This window comes from Melopsittacus undulatus, chromosome 13 (genome assembly GCF_012275295.1).
Source record: "Melopsittacus undulatus isolate bMelUnd1 chromosome 13, bMelUnd1.mat.Z, whole genome shotgun sequence".
NCBI classification, from domain to species: domain Eukaryota; kingdom Metazoa; phylum Chordata; class Aves; order Psittaciformes; family Psittaculidae; genus Melopsittacus; species Melopsittacus undulatus.
The window spans coordinates 3,447,209-3,471,670 of record NC_047539.1 but is presented as its reverse complement, the minus strand read 5'-3'; the positions used below and the strand labels follow the sequence as shown (position 1 = coordinate 3,471,670).

Genomic DNA, 24,462 nt, shown 5'->3' with positions numbered 1-24,462 from the left:
AGTCATTCCAAATATGCACAAACCCTTACTGGTAGCACCTGAAATCCCAGCCCCTTACTGTACTCCTGCTGGGTACACATACTGACATGCCTCTTAGAGAAGGAACTTCTTTCAGAAGTGCAGTTATTGGTGCTTGGGACCACTGGAGCCTTCATGCAAATACAAATATACTTATCCCTTATTTAGAAGGCAAAATAAAATTAAATGAGCTGAATGAAAACTATGTCTCATTTATGTCCAATAACCATTTTTTTTTGTGTTATGTTCATATTAAAAATGCCAAAAAAAAGGATGAAATGACTTAAATTTAAAGCTATCAAGTTAAACAAGAACAAAAATGTTCTTATAAGCCAATTTAAGTAAACTAATTGACCCTGGTTTTTTTAATGCATATCTCCAGATTTTAGCATCTATTTTTTCCCAGCCTAATAACTTGGATATTAAGTTTTATCCTAGAACACATGTATAACTTCACTCTTTTGTTTCAGATTCAATCTGTGCAATACAGCTGCTGTATGACAGGACACCATAGCCACTCTGTGGTATTTGCAAACCCTTATCATTATTGCTAGGGCTATGAAATGATCAGTTTTAAGTTCCATTATATGATAGTCATGAAAACATTACATTCAGTGACAATGTAATTGTGTAAGAAAGAAAGAAAGCACCAAAGTCTGCCTCCTCTCAGGGACTGTAAAAATAGCTTTCCTCTGAACGAACGCCTTGGGTACTTGAGCCTTTATAACTTTATCATGCCTTTGTATGGCTGTGTGTGAGGTGTAATAAATGAACAACTAAAAATCCACTTGCACATACTAATAAGGGGAGTATTACAGGGATTTCAGGAGGGGCTGGAAGCTGATACGTGGATTACGTGTGCTTGATTCTCCACTCTTGCTCCTGCTGCGCAGTCCCTGCCACCATGTATGCGGGGACAGAGAAACAGCCGAGCACAAACTTTGGCTGGCTTCACTTGTTGGCTGCATTTTACCTTCCCCAGCAAGGGAAGGAGTGAGGTTGAAGTTAACAGCTTCAGTACTTTGCTCCCATTGGAGTCATTGAACTGCTCAGGCTGCCAGAAGTGTTGAGTCTAGGGAGGTGTTTTAGAGCTTTCAGCTCTTGGGTAGACAATAGGCATCGCTGACTGCCGAGGGCTTTGGGAACCTGCCACTTGCTTTGGGGTCTTGCTGTGGATCCAGCTGTCCTGAAATTTGGCTTTCCAAAGCAATGAGCCCTTGTGAGTCCGGCCCTGCCACTCTTCAAAACTCAACCTTAGGAGACCCAATTCCTGTAAGCAACGGGAATAGTTTCATGCTTAGGTGTAGTGTTTGAATGCTGTAGAAGAGAGATTGGAGAGAGAATTCCTCAAATTTCTAAATATCTGTCGTGTTGGCGTTGTTTTGGGTAGGGGTTTGCAGGTGGTAGATGCTGCTGGTGTTGTTAAGTTTGCATAGTCTGACATTTGAGAGATCCTGGCTCTTTCTGCTTTTGGTTCGAGTTGCTTGCTCTGGAAGCTTTCCTGTATTGATTTGAAAAACAAGAAGTTATTTCAAATGTGGCTGGGGAAAGGGCTTGCAAATTCATTGTTCTGAGGCTCTTCCAGTGTGCTGATGTTAGGATCTGCATCTGAGCGTTTAATCAGAGGAACAAAGGGGACCCTCAGCTGCTGCTTCTGCTCCTCTCCAAGCATGATTTACAAGCTTTGGCTGGCCTGAGAGTACTCAGCGACTCAGTTTCCTTTGACCTGCTGACTGAGGGATGAGGAAGGACTTCTCTATCACTCTGACCAAACCAGGGCTTGTACCGAACCTTCCCATGGCAAAGTGGAGGCTGTGCAAGCCCCGGTTATTCTGGGATGCTCTTCAGTGCAGCGTTACAGCTGACAAGGCGTTTTGACAACCGGCTCCGTTCCCAACCCCACGAGCTGCAAAAAAGCTCTGGCTTCCTTCACCCACACATGCAAGATTGTTTCTTAGCCCACAAGGTAAACTAAAGATATAGTTAAAAGTACCAAGTGGCTGGAATACCCAGGGATGTGCGAATGAGCAGAGCTCACACAGTGATGATTTGAAACAAGCCTTGTGGCTTTTTAATAATGTGCCAAAGCAGTCTCAGTGGTGGGCCAGCAGGCACCATATTCTATCTTCTGTGAAAGAACTGGGCCCAGCAGGCCCCGGCTAATGCAGACAGCCCCTTCACTCTGCTGGAGGAGACAGACTCCGAGATGGCAATCAAGGCTTGATTTGCCAACACATTTCCAATGATTAAAATGTAATTAGCACAACTGAGTGCCTCCTCCCCAGCTAATTTTAATACATGCTGTGACAGGCAGGCAGCCGGCTGTGCCTCGGCCCAGCAGCAGATGGAAGCAGAGGCAGCGGGAGAGGAAAACCATTTTGCGATGCGACTGTTCGCATCACAAAACCATCAGGGCGCTCGGCTCTTAGAAGGCCCTTGATGGCAGCACATCAAATTGGCGCTGTCATATCTGACCGTGGCAATGGCAGCCATCCTTCATGCTGTCCCAGAAGCACAGCAAGGCAATTTGCAGGCTTAACCCTTTGAGAACTTAGGGGAGGACGAGGCTTTGGGAAGGAAGGCACCAGGATGCGGGGTGTTTGAGTGTGATGTCCCCGGTAGTTCAGGGAGTGTTGTTTACACTCTGTCTTTTGGCTGCACTTGCTCATTTTTTCAAGTACGAGGCATTTGCCCAGAAGCATCACAATAACCAGTTATTGCTTCCCATTAAAAGCAAAAGTGCAAGTGATTAAAGAGTCTACAGCTCACAAACGCCCTTACATGGCCCTGTACAGCCAGATTTGAAGGAGACACACCTCTTGTACTCTTGAGTTACTGAAGCCAGCCTCATAGGAGGGAGAATGAGTGAGTCCTCGTCTTTAAGAGTGAAGTGGTTCCCTTCACAGTCATTTGTTCTAGTTGAGTTGGGTCATTGTGTTTGGTGTTGGTAAATGGGTAGAGTCCTGTAGAGTTCAAGTCCTTCCAGCTGGGAATTAGATACCGGTTGTGTGAGGACAAGGGCATGTTGCCATTGGGTAGCGTTGGTTTCATATTGCTGGAGTATGGATCCAGCTTCCTGAGTGCAGCCTCCAGTGAGACACAACCCTTGCCTGCCTTCATTTTCTCCTTGCTCAGTAGGAAGGCTGAGAACCTAAATTAAACAAGGTTCGTGTGTATTGACAAGAAATGATTGAAGGTGCTGTAAGTGTGTGGGGTGGGAAGTAAACCTGCTCTCCAGCTCTCTTGTGTTGGCTGTGGAGGGGAGGAGAGTGAATCCAATGCATGTATCAAAGTATTCCTCAGTTCAGAGGTACCTGCTAACATCTCTCCCTTGCATGTTAATAATTATTCATAGGAGCTCTGAGGCAAAATGCGAGGCTGCCTTCTGTAATGCTTTATGAGCAACTTCTGTCTCCCTCCCTCTCCCTTCGTCTGAAGGACCCCACTGGTGTACATTTTAGATTTGGTATTGAATTTCCTGTAGATCTCTCCTGCATCTTTTTATGATAGCTGCCACACAGGAGAGCTCTGCTGCGTTTTCCTCCAGGATTAAATTGGTTGCTTGGATTCTTCTCATAGTGTTTTTATTTCCTCCCCCAACAGTCCTCCACATCCATACCCATGGCTTTGCATCATTCTCTTTCTTTTCCCATGTTTGTAAATCACAGTGTCCTTTTGTAGCAGACTTTTTTATTGATTACTCGAAAAAGGTAGTTGAGCTTAATAGCAAAGCTGAAATGGGTCTTAAAGAAGTGCTGTTCCTGCAGCATGAGGAAAATGAATCCTGTGAGCAAGAATGAAACGTGACATACACAACAACACCACCAGAGTCACTGTCAGACCCACTGGTTTGGGGAGATGAGGAACCCTCCTGGTTTGGCAGCGAGTTCAGAGGTCATCCACAGCCCTTCAGAACTGTCCCACCGTGAAGGGTGTCTTCTGGATGCATGGAGTTGGCCTCAGTTGCTCTATTATAGGAGGTCCAAGGCATGAATGAGTGAGCCATGGAAGTAAGAGCGGAAGGATGTGGATGTTCAGGGCTTTATGGATTCCCATAAATTAAGATAATGAGGGTATGATCTGCTGTGACCTCCTATACAACGTAGGCCATATCTCTGCTAATTAACTGTACTGCCCTGAGTACAGTAACTCTGACTGAAGGAGGGCACAGCATTTAGGCAAGAGTTTAAGTTTTCAGTACAGTTTTCCAGTTAGGGAAGATTTGCCCTGTTTTTAAGTGAATAATAAATTATTCCCCATGTTTAAAATATGCAGCAGCCCAACTTCATCTGACTTTTACCCATTGCATCTTGTTATTCCCTTTCTTTTTAGACTGAAGATAAAGCCTGCAGAGGTTTTTGTGGAGTGTTTGAAATCTCAGAGCCTTCCTATTACTAAATTTTCAAAAGAGATGAGAATTGAACTTCCAATCATTTGGTGTCTACTGTCTATAAAATAAAGGGAGCTTCTGCCTCTCTGAAAAGTCTCCTGTGAAATTCCTGAGCTCTGTATTCATAGAGAGCATCTCTGGAGGAAGCAGTGAATTTTCGAGCTCTACCTGATCTGTCTCAAAGCTGAGCAGCATAAAATTCCTTTATGGTCCCTGTTCAAGATGCATATGGTTTGCTGGGATCATACAGACAGAAATCCAGTGTGGATTTTTGCCTTTGGGATAGTGGTGACCGCAAAGATCAGACACATACATGAAACTTCTGTTTCTTCTAGGCCTCCCAGACTTGTTTTGTGAGACATGTCACTTCTGTTTCAGTATGTCCCTTCTTCCTTGACAAAAGATGTAGTGGGAAGTCCTGTGTTTTGGCATAGATTTGGGTTGGAAATGACTATAAAGCTCATCCAGTTTAGGCACTGGAGCTGCTCTAAGGTCTCCCCTTCAGGAGCCTTCTCTTGTCCAGGCTGCCCCAGCCCAGCTCTCTCAGCCTGGCTCCAGAGCAGAGCTGCTCCAGCCCTCGCAGCATCTCCGTGGCCTCCTCTGGACTCACTCCAGCAGCTCCATGTCCTTGTGGTGTTGTTGCCCCAGAGCTGGATCAGGACTGCAGGGGAGGCACGTTTGGAATGTCTCCTGGCCCTTACAGGGATTCCCCTTTGGAAGAGCTTATCTCTAACAGCATGGGGTCTCAGTACCATTGCAGCTGAGAAAGGAACACATGAGCTGTCCCAGCAACACTCGCTGCTGTGTTAGCTACAGCCCTGCCTGAACACAGTCGTTATTGGCAAAACTCCTGCATTTTGCCTGGACAAGGATAATTTCACTGTGCTAAAAGCCAGGCATTCAAAGCAATACGATGCCTTGGCTGTGCCAGGTAATTTGCCACTGCTGATAACAGTCATGGAGTGTCTGATATCACTTGTGATACAGGTGTTTTTATCACCTTAGTCAGGTTGTAGCTTAATGCAGCAGTGGAAAAAAAACCCCAAACATTTACTTATATCCCTGCCAGGAGCACACTGGTGGTAAACCAGGGGCCTGGTTTTCCACAGTGAATCTTTATACATAAGAACTCCTCCTAAGACAGAGGTTTGGCTCTTACGGTAGCTCCTGTGTGGAACCATGTAGTTGAGCACTGTGAGTGCTACTCCAGAAATGACATGCTTGAGTCCAGCTGATAAATCAGGGATATACAGTTATGCTTACCTTTAAATAGAGAAGTACAGCTCCTGTTTTAAACTGTTATTCTCATTGCAGCATTCTGAAAAACTAATCATGAATTAATTTCCTAATGAGAGATTTGAGATTCCAAATTATAGCATCACATGTGTCAAAACAGGAAATTTGAGGCAGGCAGGCCAAAGTGTGCCATTGTCTTTACAATGCCTATTTACTTGCTCTAGATTTAGAATAATCCGTCTTTTCCCTCAGGTCTAGCACAGACAATTTATCAATTGTAGGCAAATGATAAAGGCAGCAATAAATAATAATAATAATATATAACAACTGTGCGAGTGATGAATTATAAACCAGAGGCTGGAAAAGGGAATAAAGCCACAGCATAGAAGCCAGTTTACAGGGCTGAGTACACAGTCTGAGTTATTTTTCTGGATTATGACAATGAGGAACATTTATGGGAGTTTGCAAACAGCTTACAACACAAATCATTTTGTTTCAGGTTGTATTTATAGGGCTTAGTTAAGAGTTTTTTAGTATCCATTAAAATCCAGTGTTCAGAGGTTTATAGCTCAGCTGTTAAGGTCTACTCCCTAAGGATCAATTGTTTGGGGTTGTTTGGGGAATTATTATTATTATTTATACAATTCAGTTTAAATTGCTTAGCCTAATGTAAAGAAACAGAGCTCAAATGCTAAACAGGTCTTGTTTGGGAAAGAAAAGGTGACTTTTAGTCTTTATTTCAGTTCCAAATCCTATTTCTACAACTATTTTATCTCACAAACCAGTTGCATCTCTCTTCATGTCGCTTCTGTAGCCATTTTGTGCTCAGAGTTGCTGCAGCCTCTACAAGAGAACAACCCCCATGCAGTGTTCTCAGTCTTTTATTGCTGCTTCTATGTGCACATTTCTATAATTTAAAATAAGATTTTTTTTCAGTTGAAATGGTAGAATTTGCTATAGGTCATGGCATTTAGCTAGTGGTTGAGATCTATATTGAAAATAGGCCTGATGTGTCTAGGGCCTAATCCAAGTCTTAATGTTTTCTCCTTCTTTATTTCTCCTATTTACTAAGACCAGAGTTCTCTGCAGGACAACAAGGCTTTTTTCTCACACTTTATTAACACGTAGATTGAAAAAAAGTAACCAAATCCTAAGGAGCATGGACTTTAACAGCCCAAATAGGTAAAAAGTGCAGGGTTGGCAGAAGAAGCGATGACATGACTTGCCTGGGGTGATGGTGATAGCCAGTGACAGAGGGGTGTCTCCCGAGTCCTGCCCCAGAGCTGTCTCTCCTCCATCATGTTGCTTTTCAAGCTACAACACGGTATTTTTGGTGAGAGGTGAGTCAGATCCACAGGGCACAACTGGATCACTACCGGTTAGGTGGATATGGAGGGTTAAGAACCTGACGCACAGGGAAAAGGTCAGCTGAGAGATCTGGTAGTTGCATTTCATAAGTATGGGAGTGTTTGAGCCAAATGTGTATCTTGAGAAAGAATATTTACATTCTTAAAATGCACCTGCTTGTGGGATTAATACAGTGGCTGTTCTTATTTAAATCCTTTTCTACAGCATCAGGCTTCCTTTGTGTCAGTAGTTCCTGGCTGTTTCTCAGTTAATTCTAAATATTCATGACATTAATTCTATTTAAGTCCTATGCTGTTATCTGAGACAAATGTCAACATTTTTGTGACAAACTGCTGTATCCATTGCATACAGTGGAGTCCCCAGGGAACCTGTTTGCTGTGGCTGACTATCAATCTCTGATTGAAAAGCAGATTGACATCAATAAAAGCTTTGCTAGTTCTCATTTCCCCATTTTAAAATGATCCAAGCAGCTCAATAGCCATCATAGATGTATGGAGTGGTTTTAGGCTGTACATAATTCATCATCTCAATTGTTGTGCCTTTTTAACTTCTAATTTTGGAATATCAGAACTTTTCCATCAGGTCAATAGAACATTCACTTACTGTCTCCTTACCCTTTCTTCTTGCATTGCCATCACACAGGACCCCAGGTTCCTTCGGCGCCCTGGCAAAGTGTCTTTTCAACCTCTTTGATTCCTGCCACAACCCTTTTTGTGGATTATCCTTCTCACTTCTCACCCGACTGTATGAACAGTAAGCTCTGCACTTCCTAGGTGTGTAATAGTTGTATGCAGAAGAAAACAAGTTGTTGCCTCCAACCTATTGATCCTGCTTTCAAAGTTAACTCGACACTCACTTAGTTTTTGTGTCTTGTAATTTCTATTTCTGGCAGTGATGAAGAAAGGAAGAAGCTCTCAGACTCCAGACTGTGAATGCAAAGCTGACAGTAAAAAACCATTTAAGAGGCATTCTCTGTGAGATCCTGAGGTCAAACTTTGGCCATCTGGCAGTTAGGAATAGGCATGTGTGAAGACACGCCAGGCACCTGCTGAAGGCAGATCTGCAATAGCAAAGTCTTCAAAGGTTTGCTTACTGCTTCTCAGCCATTGCCTGGGTTTCATTTGTAGCTTCTCTTATCGAGCACAATTTCTAAATGAGGATGGTTGCTTCACTTTAAGGATGTACAAATGACTTGCCCTCACCTGTCAAGCATGATCCTTGTATTTTACCAGGCCCATTATGAACGCAATCTTTCTGTCGAAAATTTGCATACCTCCTTTCTTGAAAAGTAATGACAGCAATTTCTTTCCCTCCGCTCACTTTCTGAGTGTCTCATTTAACAGCACCTGTGAAACCGACAGGCGCAGAGATGAGAAGTGAAAGAGAGCAGTTGATTAAATCATCATCAAGTCGGGCCTCAGAAAGTCAATTCTGCTTCCCGTCTGCAATGATATCCTTTTATCTTAAAGTAATGAGCTATGGCACTTTTGCATCCGGTAATGCGATAAGTTCTATTAGCATGTTCCATTTGCTTCACAAGCAAGGGCAAGTCATTTCAGCAAGCTCATATCACTGCAATCAAAGCAATTGGCTTCACAGGCAGAGAAGAAAGAGGAAAGGCTCAGGGTGATTTTTATGGATCACAACACAGTGGAAAAAAATAGATTCTTGTATTATTTTAACCCGTAACATGCTTTGCTTCTTGTCCATCAGGATATTTTGATTTCATTAGCTTGTAAGTACCAGGAAGACTTAAATTCCAAACTGAACTCTCAAGCTAAGACCAGGAGCTCTGAAAAATAGGAATCTCTTCTTATAGCGATACAGTTGTGAATGCAGTATTAGGCACTGACTTCATTAAATACTGATTAGTTTAAGTCTTTGCTATTGACTTAGTCCACCAGTATAAATGCACATTCTTATTATTATTATTTACTATTACTTATTTTTTGAACCCTGACAAAGTACTCCTGCTAAAAGTGACACTGCACACTGCACCTTGTCATCTCTTGAGAGGATGCTTAAAATAACATCATGTGCTGCAAATTGTCTGCAGCCAGAAAGGCAGGTAAGGAGGCAGCAAATGCACATTCAGCATCCCAGAAGCAAAGGCATGTAGTCATTTTTCCATATAGAGGATTGAGGAACTGAGGCAGCGAGTTCATCTTCCTATTATAGAAGAGAATTACTTCCTAAAATAAAGATGTGGTTGTGGATGTGGCCAACAGCTGCTTGGTGCCCAGTTAGACAAGTGGAATTTGGATGCCTGACTTGCAGCAGGCACTTTCTGAAGATGCTGAGCTGAGAAACTCGTGGCATCGTTAGCTTTCTAATGGTACATCTGGAGAGCCCTTTTAATCTTCCGCTGACATCAGTGGGACCATCGTCCTGTTCTTTGGGGATGGCTGCATTGGGCCTTAAGCACTTGTGGGATCATTGAGCAATGACACCATAAGGAAGCCATTGGGAGTGATAATGGGGGGAAAGAAGTTGCACTTTCCCAAGAACTGCAATAACTTGGCACTCTCAGCTCAGTTTCCAGGGAGAAAAGGAAAATGTGTTTCTTACAGGGCTGGTTTCGCTTCATCCTTCACTGAGGCTCTGCCTGGGGTGTCTCAGGCTGTGAATGGTGTGTTTCTCATGGGTGAAACCAAGCTCCAGGCAGGTGGCCAGGACTTTGGGCTGCAGCTCTGTCCCTGACAGCCCTCAGGCAGGTCCTGCTGCATCCCAGCCTCTCCCATCCACACCCAGCTACAAGCCTTCCCCTCCAAGTGGTAGACAATCATAGAATAACAGAATGGTTTGGGTTGAAAGGGACCTTAAAGCTCACTCAGTTCCAACCCCTGCCACAGGCAGGGACACCTTCCACTGGAGCAGCTGCTCCAAGCCCCTGTGTCCAACCTGGCCTTGAGCACTGCCAGGGATGGGGCAACCACAGCTTCTCATCCCTTTGTCAATCCCTGGCAATGCAGGGACTGACACAACAGAATCAAACCTCAAAATAGGACTCAGGGTTGACTGTCTTCCAGGAGTGAAATCCCCCTTTACTTTACAAACCAGTTCCCTGTAGCCTACCAGGAGTAGGTGTACTACCCATCTGTTGCCAAGGTTATATTCGCCTGCTATGTAAATATAATGTGGATCATCTTTATCACGGATTGTACTGTGGTGTTTACATTAATACTCAAAATGTAGTTCTTCCTTATCAAACCATTGTTTTGTTGTTGTGGGAGGTAGAAGGAGCCACTAATTGTGTCCTTTTGCTATAAAAAACAATCATGAAAGTCCTCAGAATGAGGAACTAGAGAGAATTATAGTTGAAAGTGGTTCTAAGTTCTGAATACTTCTCCAGTAAGGGACCAAGATAACTTTAAATGTCCAAGACTGATAGGTTTCATCTGAAGTGAAGTAGTTTGGATAAGATGGAATTCAGATTAAAGGTCAACGTTGCAATCTTTTGTCCAGACTAAGGTAATTTGTGTAAAATGGGACTTTTCTGTGAATAATCCATAATTTCAGCTTTTGAGAAAGCAGACCTTAAACTTCTCAGACCATCTCTGTTTCAGAATCATTCCTTACAGTGAATCGCTGTGGATAATGGCAAAGAATTGCTAAGCAGAATGTGATGTTAACCAATTTGTGAGATGCTAGATAGAAGATTCCTCAGCAAGGAGCTCCATGCTGAATGCTACTTGCAGGCAAAGGCAGAGATGGGAAAGAAAAGAAGTGAAATCCTTGCTCTTAGTTTCTTTGTGACTCTGTCTGTCTCCATTTCATCAATTAGAAAATTGCCCATTTATTCCCTGTCTGTGTCTCCTTTCATCTAGGAGACGGTTTTCTTCTCCTTTTTTCTTGGAAGCAAAGGTCTAATTGTATAGCTAAAATATCATCTTTGCCCTTTCCGGGGCTGTCAGTTTGTCATTGGTGGATAGATGGACAAGAATATTGTAAATGTCAGTGTGAACATGGCTTAGGTCTGGGTTTTCCTCATTTTCTTCAGATTTCTTTTCAGCAGACAGATGAGTAGAATCACTTTGTTCAGCGCTGGCGTTTCAGCAGCACTGGCTCCTTTGGTGGCAATGATAAATGGATCCAAGATATGAAATAGCTGTTCCAGCAAAGTCCATTGAGCAGAATAGAGAACAATGCCCTCCTCAATGTCATTGTACATGATATATTCAATGATTGCCACTTTTTGCACAAGAATGTGTTCAATCAGCAAGGTACATAGAAATCCATAGTGTTGCTTCAGCCTGAATGAGCCTGTGAGGTGGCACAGACCTTTACTCAGCTTGATTTGGACCAGACTCTCTCAAGCTATTAAAATGGGCTCAAATTAGAGCTGTAACCACATAGGGTGTCTGATTTTTGAAATGTGGCATTGGGATCAGGCTCATTCTGCAGGTGCTGCAGATGATGTGCTGTGCATATGAACTTGCCCTTGCTTCAGCTGGGGCAGGGGATTTGGGAAGTACAGCCAATATTTAGCCCTGTCTTCAGTTTTCCTTTTCTTTTATAAAACACAGCAGCAATTAAACCTCAAATGGAAACTGGAAAGGTGTTTTTCCACTTCCCACTGCAGCTGTATGTGTGTGTACTCCATGTTGCAGGGAACGCATCTTATGCTCTCACAATCCAGACCAATAGCAGTGATTTCAGAGGTTTAAGCTGGGGCAGAAAGGTTTCTACATTGTCGCTACAAAGACCTTTATGAGTTCGTATGTTCCTGCCTTACCTGGGGTTGATTTTAGGAATAACTGTTTGAATTTTGACTGCAGGGCACATGTGAAAGTGCAAGTTTATGGGTTACTGATTCTGAGCAGCACTTCTTGAGCGTGAAGCTGCAGAAATACTGGACAAGGAAGCACATGCGTGTCAGCTGATGTGCTGGCTGGGAGCCTGCACACGTCAGTTGTTAAAGGTGTTTGAACAGTTTAAGTGGTAACTATGGCCACTTTGAGCAGTTGTCTGTCTGTTCTCATTAATACCCCTGACTATATAGGAATTAGGAGCAACCTTAACGTTTCCATATGTTTTATCTGTGGAGCTAGATTTGAGCGAGCTTTATACATCCCTTGCTTTGGATTAGGTTTGTAGTGCTGTAGGTTCTCTGGGAAAACTGCTCAGAGCCCATTCTGCCCAGTGCAAGACTTTCAAAAGCATAAACCAGGCATTCTGAAGAGCCCGTACTCGAGGGACCTGTCAGGCTGTGGTTTAAAGAAGATCTCACAGCATTTTGTGCCATGCTCATTTAAAAACTTGGCCGTATGTGGGAGCTGTGGGTGCTCAGCAGTTTTGCTAATCTGGCTTTCATCTCAGTGCCTAAATGACGCTGAGGGCTGGCCGAGTGGGTGGGTTTTCCATAATGTAGACCAGCTTTTGGAAGTTTGGCTCCGGGCTCCGCTCAAGCCTGGCCCTGGGTGACTGTAATCAGTCACGACTTGTGCTCAGTGTGGAGATAGAAGTGCCTTGAGCCTGAGATTCGCAGAAAGAAGCCTCTGTGTGTTCAGGTGTAAAATGTGTCTACAGCCTCCTTGTCCTGATTTGTCACTTTATCACTCACAGCTTCCAGTGAAGCCAGTGGCAGCTATCCAAAAATCAGGTCATGCTATCTCTGAATGATAGTTTGGATTCCCAGTGATTTGCAAAGTATTTGGATGCAGCGTGTGCACAGAGCTGTGGATTCCCGAAACCAGGCATGGAGAGCACTGAAAAATTATCTTCTTGCAATAGGCACAAACCACTGAAATTCAGCCCAGAGCAGAAGGCCAGCTGAAAGCATTTGCATCCCTTCAATTCCAAAACAGTCTGGTGCTGTGAGAACCACAAAGCACTTAAATCATTTTACTTTTCTCTATGGCCCTGGGAGGTAGAGAAACTCGAGAGGAACCAAGCAAGCGCTGCAGCCTCGAGTCTCCAAATTGACCAGTAATTCTGAATAATCAACTTCACGGTTGTCAGCTTTGGTTTCCAAAACCTGTTGTGCAGCAGTGGTTAGCAGTAGGCATGCAGAGGATGGAAACACCTTGTGCTTAGCACTTCTGGGAAGAAAATGAATCCAGAAATGTAAATGAGCACATCAGAGTAAGGGCCACTGGGGAATGTGTGTGCAAGTGCAGTGCCCGGAGTCCCTACAGAGCATGGGAAGAGCATCCAGTTGCTCCAGTTCCGTTTCCAGCCTTAGAAGCAAACCTCTTCCTTCTTCTGCGAGTCTTTTTGGAGGTATCCCTGCACATCAGTTGTCTCATTGTTTTTTCCATAGACCAGAGGAAATTCACATATTTAATCCTTAGGGAAAATTTAAGGTGGGTATGCACGCACATGCAATGTGTGTGCCCACACACAGACACACACGTATGCATACTATATGTAGCTATAACCCCAGTGCAGTGCATAAAAACCTTTTCTCCCATCCCTCCTTCTTCCCTTTCCTACAGCTTGTCCATAAAACCCTGCTCTTGGAACAGGACAGAGCTGTTGGACAGTGGGTCCCTTCCCTCTCACCCCACCAACAAAACCTCTTTGTGAGTGAAATAGATGCCTTGTGTGTGCAGCACCGCTGGCATTTCACACAGTGTAGCTGGAAGCAGGCTGGGCAAACGTTGGGAGCTGTTTGCTGAGTGCATTTATTGCTTTTGCATAATTTATGAACTGGAGGGGTTTGACCATCATTCGTCTCTGCCAGAGGCTGGCACTGAGGGCTCTGGAGGCTGGAGCTGTAAATTGGATGGTGCGCTCCTGCTGAGCTCACAGCAAAGTCCTCGGGTCAGTATGGGAATTTAATACCGGGAATGGAAGTGTTTTCTCCGAGTGCCATGTGGGCCTCGGTGCAGCAGAGGCTTTTTTGGCAGGCACGGTGACTGGCCAAATCACGGAGCTGTCAGTCACTGGGCATGTTGTGAGGGGAGTCTGAGCATTTTTAATCGGCTTGGCATCCGTGCTGCTTCCATAATGGACACCAGTAGGTCTCAGTCCTTCGCCATATGCTTAACTCTGGAGACAAGGTGCTTCTGGGTATAGCAGTAATTATTTGATGTGGAATTAAGCGGACCTTGAAATTAGAACTGGACTGTCGGAGAGCAGCAGCTTAACACTTTGATGGAAAGAGCTTCCCACCGACAGCGCTCTCTGCATTTTCTCTGCAGATTCACTTGGATGCGGGGAACTGTTTTGCTGGCAAATTCAGATGTCACTGCTGGCAAATACTCTTCTCCCCAAGTACCTCCATACTGCAGAAAACACAAAACCCTGAGCTCTTTCCAAGCTTATGAGTAGGGGAAAACTTAATCCACAGCAGAGGAGAGATTCCTTAAACCAAACAAAAAACAGTGGGGGAAGGAGGAGATGTTCACGTGTGCCCCAGCAGCAGGAGTGATGCCATGTTAAACTGAGCCCTGCTGCTAGAAGGGAATCATCCGTGCCTGCTTATATATCCAGTTTTTACTGCCATTCTTTCTCCTTTTGGATTCAGAACCACTGGATCCTCCTGGCTCTAAGCAAGCAGTGGATTCAAGTGCTGTAGGCCAAAACCTGATTTTTTCCCAACAATTGTAAAATAGAGGTAATAAATGGGAATTCTTTGTGACATGCTGTGATTCCCATGTGTGCGTTTGCTGTTTTGTACAGGTAGAGCCTTGCTTTGCAAGCATACTTACCTATGCTTACCCTCATAGGAGAATCTCATACTTGTAAGCATGCTGAAGTCAAAATACGTTCTATTAATGGTGAGGGTATGAATGCTTTACATAAATGGCATCCTGTTCTAAAAGTGTGCTGTTTTCCTATTGTCAGTTGAGCACACTCTCGTCATTAACTTAAGCGTTGTGTGAGGGTTTCAAAGTTCAAGCTTAAACTGTTCCTTATCTTCATATTCCCTCTCAGTGCCAGAGTACTTGGGTGCAACTCATGCTATACAAGTCATTTCAGTCATGAAGTAAATTTCAGTTCCATTTCTGTTTGAAATTATCTGAAAGCAGATTGCAGTCTTATCTAATCTTTGCTTCATGTAAAGCTATTTGTAAAGTACCTGGAAATAGTTCTTTGCTTTAATTTGTTTGTATGTAGCTCACTGGTGTAGGGAAGGGCTCTGCTGATGAAGATGAGTCAAAAAACAGTAAACCAGGGAAGTTATAAGAATACACAGAAGATGATTTGTGCAAATCAAATACGCACACTTGTGGGTGCATTTGGCTGTGTGTATCCACATCCCACTGTAGAGTTAACCTTTGGAATTCACAAGGTAGTTTCAAAGCAATCTGGTTGCCTTGTGATAATACTCACAGATGCATTAAACAGGGTACAAATGCAGGAAGGGCTTAACTGGCTGCAGCAGCAACACGATCAGCTGGTCCTTGCTTTAGGGAAGCCTGATTCTCCTCTTCAGTGATCTTATGCTGTCCTTGGAACCATCTGCCATTAGATCTGCAGAGGTGTTGGCTCACCCTTGGGTGAGCCTCACAGTGCGGTTCTCGAGAGTGTAAGATTGTGGGTAAAAAAACAACCACACAGAAGGAGGTGTTTTCCTCATTCTTCCACTGTGGAGGTAGCCAAGTGTGACCCCTCCATAGTCACCCAGAATTAGGTGGGATGAACCAAATCTGTGTCTGGGCAGAGCAGTGAGGTGCATGGTCCTTACAGTCCTACAGCTTTTACACTTGCAGCGAATGTTAATGTGGTTTCCTGATGCTTATCTGTACTGACACTCGATTCATCTAGTCCTGATGTATTTCTGCAACAGTAAAAGTTATTAAAAAATGGAGCAATGGCACTTGATGAATATCGAGACCCACTAGTGTTACTGTTCAGCATTTTATAGGATTATGAGTGTTTACCGTGATACCTGGGCTTGAATTACAGAGAACCTCAATGAATCAATTAATGTGTCATGTTCTGGCTTCCACTGGGACCTCTGAATTGTTTGGTTCAGCAACAGTAAAGGCTGAATCCTCCAAGTAGTCCTGGAAAATAAATGGGAGACTTGCAAATGCTTCTCTTGTGGGACAGACAAACCTGGTTCCATGCTCTCCTATCTGCAGAGCCTTTGAAGCCGATGTATTGGCAGGTAGTGTGAGAAATGCTGTCTGTCAGAAGAGAACAAAACAGCCTTTTAATACTGCTTTTCTTCTTCTCTGATCCAGTTTGGGAGTCTAATGTGCTCATGCACCGTCAGCTCCTGTGCAAGTGAATGGAGCTAACAGAGGGCATTGCAAATGCCTTTTGTGTGTTCAGTCCAGTTTGTTCATGTTTCAAACATACAAATGTATCATCTCAACAACAGTGGGGGGGAAATTTCCTGCTATACAGTAATTGAGCTTTTTCCTGAAGGAACCAGGTTTGATGCCACAGGATTTGAGTATTTCACCTATCTTCTTCATAGAAATCTCTGACTTTTTTTGTTATAACAAGTCTCTCTTACCTGTGTCTTTGTTTCTTTTTGTGTTGCAGTGTGACAGCGACAGTGATCAAGAAGAAAAGGTAAGAAAAGAAATCACTATGGGAGCAAAAATAATTTGTTGGATTTGTTGCATTCACTTATTCCTCTTACTCTGTTATTTATTCCAAGTTTGTTTTGGGATTGATCTAAAGCATCTCACTACAATGAAAATACTTTGTTTCCTTTAATTTGATTTTGGAATAGACTTCCAAGGAAATAGAATTCTCATTAATATTTTGGAGGCTCCACAATTCATCCTTAAGCATATTGATGCCATGGTTTGTGTGGGTTGTTTATGAACACCAGTCTCACTACCAAGCCTTTCTGTGGCAACATTTTCCCTTGGGAAGTTCTAACAGCAACCAAATATGTTTGTAACCCTCACATTTGCACTCTTTAACAGTTACTTGACCACTGTTATCGCCTGTTTTGCTTCTCTGCAGGCAAGGGTCTTCAAACTCAAATTGAAGTGTTATGGTTGATATATATACAGATCTGTCTTTTTAGAAACAACATTTGGAAACTGTACATTGAGTCAAGTGATACAACTTGCTGATAATTCTCTCAATAACTTCGGGTTCCTAAGTGGAAAAAGGGAAGAATGTCACACTGAAAAAGTCAGGCACTGATCTGTAATGCTGCTTATTGTTCAGAAGAGTAGTGGTAACGAAGAAGTAATATTCATACTGATGCACATTTTGATGTCTTATTTAATATTGTGAACAGACTAACATCTACCTTCCTTCTCTGGCAAAAACAAAATAATACTTGCATAAAAACTGGTCTAATTTCTTTACTTGCAGGTTGGGGTTTGTGATTTTCAGTTGTCTGTTGAGCTTTAAGGGATGTTTTGATAATGTATTCACTTTTGCCACCTCTTTCACTCGAAAAATTGGGGGATGGAAGTTGGGGGAGGATAAAATAATGTCAGATAATGTCATTCAGGTAACAATATTGAATTGCTTGGAGTTTCGTGGGTGGTTCTGTGAGCTAGGTCCAGGTCAAACCAAGAAGAGAAGTGACCAAATTGATATGCAGTTTGTGCAACAGAAAAGAGCAAATATGTTGTAAAATCCACAAGGAAACAATGAATATAGAAATCACCATTCATTAATTTAATCAGTTTTCTATAGGATTTGCATAGCAGGAAGCAGAGGAGATTTTCAACCCATTCTGTACATAACTACCAAAGCTCTACCCTTTAGCTTGTTTTAGTGGTTTCCCAAGTAGAGATTTTTTCCCCCATGTTTCTTAATAATTTGCTAACTGTGTTAAAGAACCACTATTTACTTTGAACCACAGTGATTTTCCTTTCATAAGGAACTAATCACTGGAGTTAATCAGTGTGACAACAGAAAGGGGAGGTTTTGTTGGGTTTTTGCACAGAATATTAACCTGCACTTTTAGAGATGAATTTTTAATGCATTGCCATTACATTCCATCCTGTGAAGCGATTATTCATTTTCAGGATGTTCCTTATGCAGTGGAAGATGATAAACTGAAATTCAGCTCCCATGTTTATGGCACCCCGAACTAGAAGTGTAATTTCCTGCCACCGCTGCATTTACAGAGCTAAACCCCTGCTCATTTCACAGTGTTTTTCTCTCATAGCTGTATAAAAAGGCAGAGAGGCAGCTTTTGAGGATGGCGGTGGTGTGCTGGCTCAGGATAGTTTCCACAGCGCAAAGCAAGGGAGACTCAAGGTTGTACCTCACACAGAATATCCCAGTACTTGTGCAGGACAGATTGAAAATCCAGATGTGTATTTCATCCCTGTGATCTATATTTTGTCTTCCCCATTAATGAAATGAGATTAAGTGCAGATCCAAATATCCCCAATAATTTAGTGGTTCTCAAATCCCAGAGCCAGAGCAAGCTTTGAATTTCAGAGCTCAGGCCCAGTTCTAAAAGACGACAGCTAACCCTGGTGTATTTATTCAGGCTGCTCTGGCAGCCTAGGCAAAGATCTAAAGGCCTTGTTCTGCTGTTAATTTGAATTCAGCATATGTAGCCTGTTATAAAATGCGAGACATCATCATTTGAGCAGGTCAGGCATATTCAGATGAAGACAAATGGTGCTTATTTGATTTTCTTAAAATCAGGAAATGAAAAAAGTGCTCTCTGGAGAAATCATGTTCTGCCTGACTTAGATGATAGACCAAGGCATGTACCCCAGATAAGAACAGGCGCTCGTCTTGCAGGTTTTATCTCTGAAGGACGGTCGGGACTGTCAGCTCGCTGACATGTGCATTATCCATGTCATTTTAAACAAAGTGACCTGTAGAAAAGTGCACTCTGCCGTGACATGATAATGGGCTGTTGGATGACAGGTAAAGTACACACTATAAAGGAGGCTGTGCGTTATTCCTTTGTTTAACTGACAAGTAGAAACTTCTTTTCTTCAGACAGGCAGGATCTTTTAGATCTCTTTCAATAGGACCCAGAAGATTTTTGAATTCCTGCTTTAAATAAAATAACTTTTTTTTTTGGCCAAAAATTCCTATAAGCAAAATGCATTGAGAGAAGTGAGGGTGCCAGGCCTCTGGGCAAGAGATTGATGGTTTCATAAATAGTGCTCAGCATCCTCAGGTTTCATTAATAACCATAGGAGCTGAGGGTGCTCAGCAGGATTAGAAGTTTTAAGATCCTTGACCCACACATCTTATATCATGATGAGGGTATTAGCTTCCAACTGTGGAGCTGTTCTAGCAGTGAATTGTCAAATTGCTCGTGGTCGGTCCTAGGTCAATGTGTTCTGAGGATTGTGACATTATTCTGCTCCCACCAGAAACATCTTTGCCTAAAATGTGTCTGAGGAGATCTGCTTTTCCTTAGGATTACCTCTTGCAGAGTTCGATATCCTGAAGTATACGGAATATGGTATTATGATATCATAATGATATCAGATGAATTCTGCATGTGCGGTGCAGAAAATGGAATCAGTTTTACTGCATTTAGTATTTTTGAGGGCAAACCCATACTGATCCTTCAATGTGCCTGGGAAATAAGAGATCCATGAGAGGTAAAAGTAACACAAGACAGGCACATATTTCTACTAGAATAAGTAAGACCTGGAATCCAGAAAGATAGACTAGTGCTTTTGAATAAAAACCAGCAGATCAGTATGATGAAAGGTGTGTGACAGGTCCTGGTGGCTGAAAGACAGGTTGGTTCAAGCATGTCTAGATGGGCCACAGTGAAGTAGGAGAACACAGGAAGGAGCGGGACGTGGGAAGCTGAGGAGCAGATGAATAGTGAGTGGTGACAGAATAGGAAAAGTAATGTCTCCTAGGCTGTAAGTATGGGTTTTTTTCCACACTTGAATACGTATCTATCTGGCTGCGTAAATCATTGTTGATATCTGATCTCTATTAGGTGATGGCTGTGCCTCCAATCCATCTTCCCTCGCCTTTAATTGGGAGCCGACAGACAGAGTCACTTTCTGTCTATGTCTGCCCTCAAATGAGACATTTCTCCAGAGGTTTCTCTGGAAGAAGAAACAAGGATATTTAATTGAAAAATGAAGCAGCCCCTGCTTAGCAGTACTGTAGCTAAGGCTGTGTCAGCATCTCAATTTAAAATGACATGTTTTGGGTGGATAATTTGTCTATTTATATAGATTCATGCCTCTTCATTCCAATTTGGCACACAGCTCCGGACAGGAGCACTCAAAGTAGGCATTTCACTCTCCTGTTGCTAAAAAACCTGAAGAGGTTACAAGTGTGTCTGTGGAAGGAGAATAGATTTGGGAGACCTGCATCAGAATGTGAAGCGCTAATTCTTAGGGAGATGTCATTTTCCATCCTGGGATCCTTTCAGCAAATGCCACTGGGATTTCTTACTGAGTCAGAAAGAAGTCTGGATCCCAGGGGAGCTCAGATTTTCTCCATTAAAAAGTCTGTCAGTCTTAACAGTGAGCAGGTCTCCAGAGCTCATAATCTAAAATTAGGGCAAGCTATCGCACAGCTGCCAAACTCAAGTGCAACTGTATTATCTTGATAGCTACATACAAGCTTTAAAAAGATACCTCTGGTAATTAATACCATATTAAAACCATAAGTGCAAACACACTGGAACCAAATGGAAGCCCTGTTTTGAAAAGCTGTACAGCTTTGATATGGATGTCAAGTGCTAAAGATGAGGTAAGGAGTAAGGTCCTGTTTTATTCACCGTCTCTCCCATTTCTTCTCACAGCTCTTTAATTAGGCAGGTTTTAGAATTAAGGCTCAATCTGAGGCACTTTAGTGATCTTTCACATCTTAGGAAAATATTTCACTGATCAAGGGGGCCTGCTTTGCAGTGTGCACAGAGTTACTTACATCTGATTCAAGAGGAGTCTGCTTCTCACTTGAATCTTACCCAACTTTGATAGCTTGTACAACTTAGAAGATTAGTGCAATTGATGACTTAATTCTGTGTATATTTTAGTAGTACCCAAGCAGTTCTCTCTTGATGAGGCTCTTGAATCCCATTCAAACATGTTCTTCTAGGAGCCAGCAGTGTCTGGCTCATTACAGCTGCAGCCTCATCACTGCCCAGTGTTCTGCTGAAATGGGCTTTGCTTTAGGATGTTGTGTACGATGCAACAGAGGGGGAAAGAGACCAGTTAAACCAGTGACAGAATAACAAATCCCACCCCAGCTTGGAGGGGGTTAGGATGGGTGGATGCTGTGCTTCACTTAAGAGGCCTGTGCTGGTGGGAGCCTGTTGCTTGTGAGACTTGGTTATTTTGCTCTTAAGAAAGAAAAATACTGTGCTTTGAAAGCACCATGAGAGCTGGGGAATGGTGTTTCTCCATCAGAATGTTTTTAATGATAATGCTACTACATTTGATTGCATATAAACCAGCTATAAACCAAAGATTATGGCACAGAAAATATCATAGATCATTCTGGTATGCTCAGATCAAGGAAGTGTGGGGGGTTTGTGTATATCTGTATGCACACAAAAGCGTTTATGCCTGTATCCGATGTGTGGGTTTGAAGTGCTTTTGGACAACTGTTTTGTGTATGGCCTTGGAGAGAGAATTTGGAGTAGTGTGTTGGCCGATGTCTGATGCCCAGTTTGGTATGTAGACTCTATTTCAGTGTTTGGTAGTTAGATATCCACATGTACAAGTGTTTATATATTGCTGTGCAGTTGTGGATAGTTTGCTTTCCAATGTGTTCCTGGCTGCGTTAAAACAACCCACAATTTTTAGCCCAGCTTTAGAAAATCAACTGGTTTAGGTAATTATAACTGCTCTGATATATTTATTATAAGCAGAGTTTGGGATGAGCCTACTTAAAACCTGCGTTTCACTGTCACTAAATAAATGCAGTTGCTTGGTCATGAGCTTCAGATGGGTGTAATTCACTCTCATGGGGGCAGTTCCATTAGTCTGGGAATTTTTTAGTAGGGTGCATGGAAACAGAGCTCTATTGGGACTTGAAAGAGAAATGTCCACCTGGATGGTGCCAGGGCTGTTGCATGTAGATACCTTGGAGTCAGTTCAACTTTCATAGGGCCACCCCTGCGGCCATACAGTAATATCTGTATTCTTCTTCCTATCTAAAAACTCAACCAGGGTTTCAGTTTAGTGTTTATGCATTGCTGGAGTATAACTGATAGATTACAATTTCCCTGGTCTGAAAGGTGCTGGTCAGAGAGGGAACTCTCAGCATTGATTGAGCCACAGTATCAGCATTTATTTTCTCATCCTGTTCTCTACACTCTTCAGCTCTGGGTGCAGGTATATGAAGACTGGGGTGATTTCTAAAGGAAAACTTCAAAATACAAGATGTATCAACTCAAGTCTAATAAGAGAGCCTGAGAAAGTAGTGTGTAGCTTTAGGGTTCTGTGAGATGTTCCCTGGCACTCCCAGCTAGGGAATGGAAGGGAAAACCACTGGAATGGAGCTTCTATGGGGTTGTGACATCCTGAGGTTCAGGAAGAGGGGATTGACTGCAATATGGGCATGGACTTTTATGTGGGAGCTTCAGGAAGGGTTTGTGGTTGGAGCCATCTCTCCCCGGACTGGACCTCCCTGGTAGAAAAGCCTGAGTATTCGTCAGGCCCATTGAGCCCTCACGCCCTGGGCAGCAGCACATTGTGCTCCTGGCAGCGCAAAAGGATTATATATGACAATAAGAGGGAGTTGAATTCATGGGAAAGCTCCTTGGATGGTGGATACCAACATGTTTAGCAAACAAGGCTCTGTGTCTGAGAACCTGATTGTAAGCAATTACATAAGGTCATGAGATACTGGTATCTTACTGTTTGGCATATATTTATTTTGGCTAGCGATGGGATTAGAGAAATAGTTTCTCAGTATTACTCCTAGAACTGTTTCTACAGCTCCAGGATGTTTCCCATCAGTGCGATTTATCCTGCCTATTTGTACAGGTGTTGTCTTTTTAACTCTGGAAAATGCAGCACCTTAAACTTGCCCTGAGGTTGAAAGATCACCCAGACTTTATATGCTAGCAATGCTCAGGCAATCATGAAGTATTTCTTACTGTTTAGGGCCCATTAGGAGGAAAGATAAGGATCCTTTTTATTCATTTGATGTACCACACAGAGCATCCCTACAGCTACAGTGGTAATAAAATTGGAGCCGAGCATGTTCCTTGTAAAAGATGATGCCTTTGCCACTAAGGGGAGCGAACACGTTGCTTACAGCCGTGGGTACTTGCTCTCCAGGCTGGCTGTGCCACAGAGCCTCCAGCCCATGATTTGTCCTGTCCTTTATCATCTCTGTCACTCGGCAGCATGTTGTCATAGGTAACGTATCAGTCCTCGCTCCCCCTGCCCTCTCCCCCTTTCCACCCAGCTCCCCTTCCCTTTTTTTTGTACCCATTTCATGTAGAAAATTTGTATTTACTTTGGGAGTGTAATTTGTTCCTCATGGATAATGTGACCCTTAGCGGAGCTGGATCATGGGTTAGTTGAAGTGATATTTTCCGCTAATGGTAGTCGTACATCATTGCTGTCAGCTCGGGTTAGGAGGCAAGCACATTACAGCTCCATTTTACCTCTGCAGGCATCTGGGATTATTTGCCATAACTGAGTATGACATGACCACACTACAGAGTGCATTAAAATTTTACTAGCTTCTCAGGCAAGTTCCTTGGCTCCAGCCTGCCTTCAGGCAGGCATAATGATGGATACCTTGAAGGTCCTGACTTCCTGCACCAAGGATACTCAATGTCAATGGCCCAAACAGGTTTTGCTCTCCCCAGGGCTTTCAACCATCTTCTGGCAGTTGAGTAAACAATCCTGAATTGAAAAGCAGGGAGGTGGGCACAGAGGCCCCCACTGCTCCTCCTGGGGGATGCTGAGCTTCCGAAGGCCTAACACTGTCACATTGCTATCCTAAAATACAGCTGCTCAGCCAGCAGGTCTTAAAAAGAATCATTTTCAGACTGATGTGGATAAGAATAAAATCATTGCATGAAAATTAAACTTAATAGGAAAAATACCCAGGGTGATGGAATGATATGTGACTATTAAATGTGAGTGTGTAACAGGCAGGTACCACAATGCATAATAACCAATATGTAATATGCAAATACACCAAATGTTGGTGTCATATTTGTGTGTTCCCATTGCATTCTGTTTAATGCCTATATGTGGTAGGCACATTCAGATACACAACCGTAGCAGTGCATTCATTATTTATAATTTAAATTTAATGAATACATATACATATTCATTATTTAAATTTATTAGTTTTGTATAAGCAATTACTGTTCTCATATAGGATCTTAGAATATCAGCTACAGTACACATGTATATTATTTTTATGTCTACATGTGTGTGCTATGAAAATAATATATTCTATTTCATTATGAAAATGTGTATTCTTTTCATGGCATGTATCTATTTATATAGAAGTATTTGCAATGTGTCTGTCTGTATACATAAACACCCAAAGTTAGAGGTATAGCTATACAGGGAAATGTATATTAAGGAAACTTAGAGGAGAGATTAAATTGACTGTAGTCATGGTTTTAAATGCTCCTTGGAAAAGCATAA

General features: G+C 42.8%; 1 protein-coding gene across 6 annotated transcripts in view; it reads left to right on the top strand.

Annotated features, from left to right (window-relative positions):
* Positions 1–24,462, top strand: part of AUTS2 (activator of transcription and developmental regulator AUTS2) — a 715,720-nt gene that overhangs the window by 474,570 nt on the left and 216,688 nt on the right. For all 6 annotated transcript variants that reach the window (XM_034068703.1, XM_034068706.1, XM_034068704.1 and 3 more), the window contains one exon: positions 16,457–16,486. In XM_034068703.1, coding sequence (XP_033924594.1) covers positions 16,457–16,486 — 30 coding nt within the window. The remainder of the gene's footprint in view (positions 1–16,456; positions 16,487–24,462) is intronic.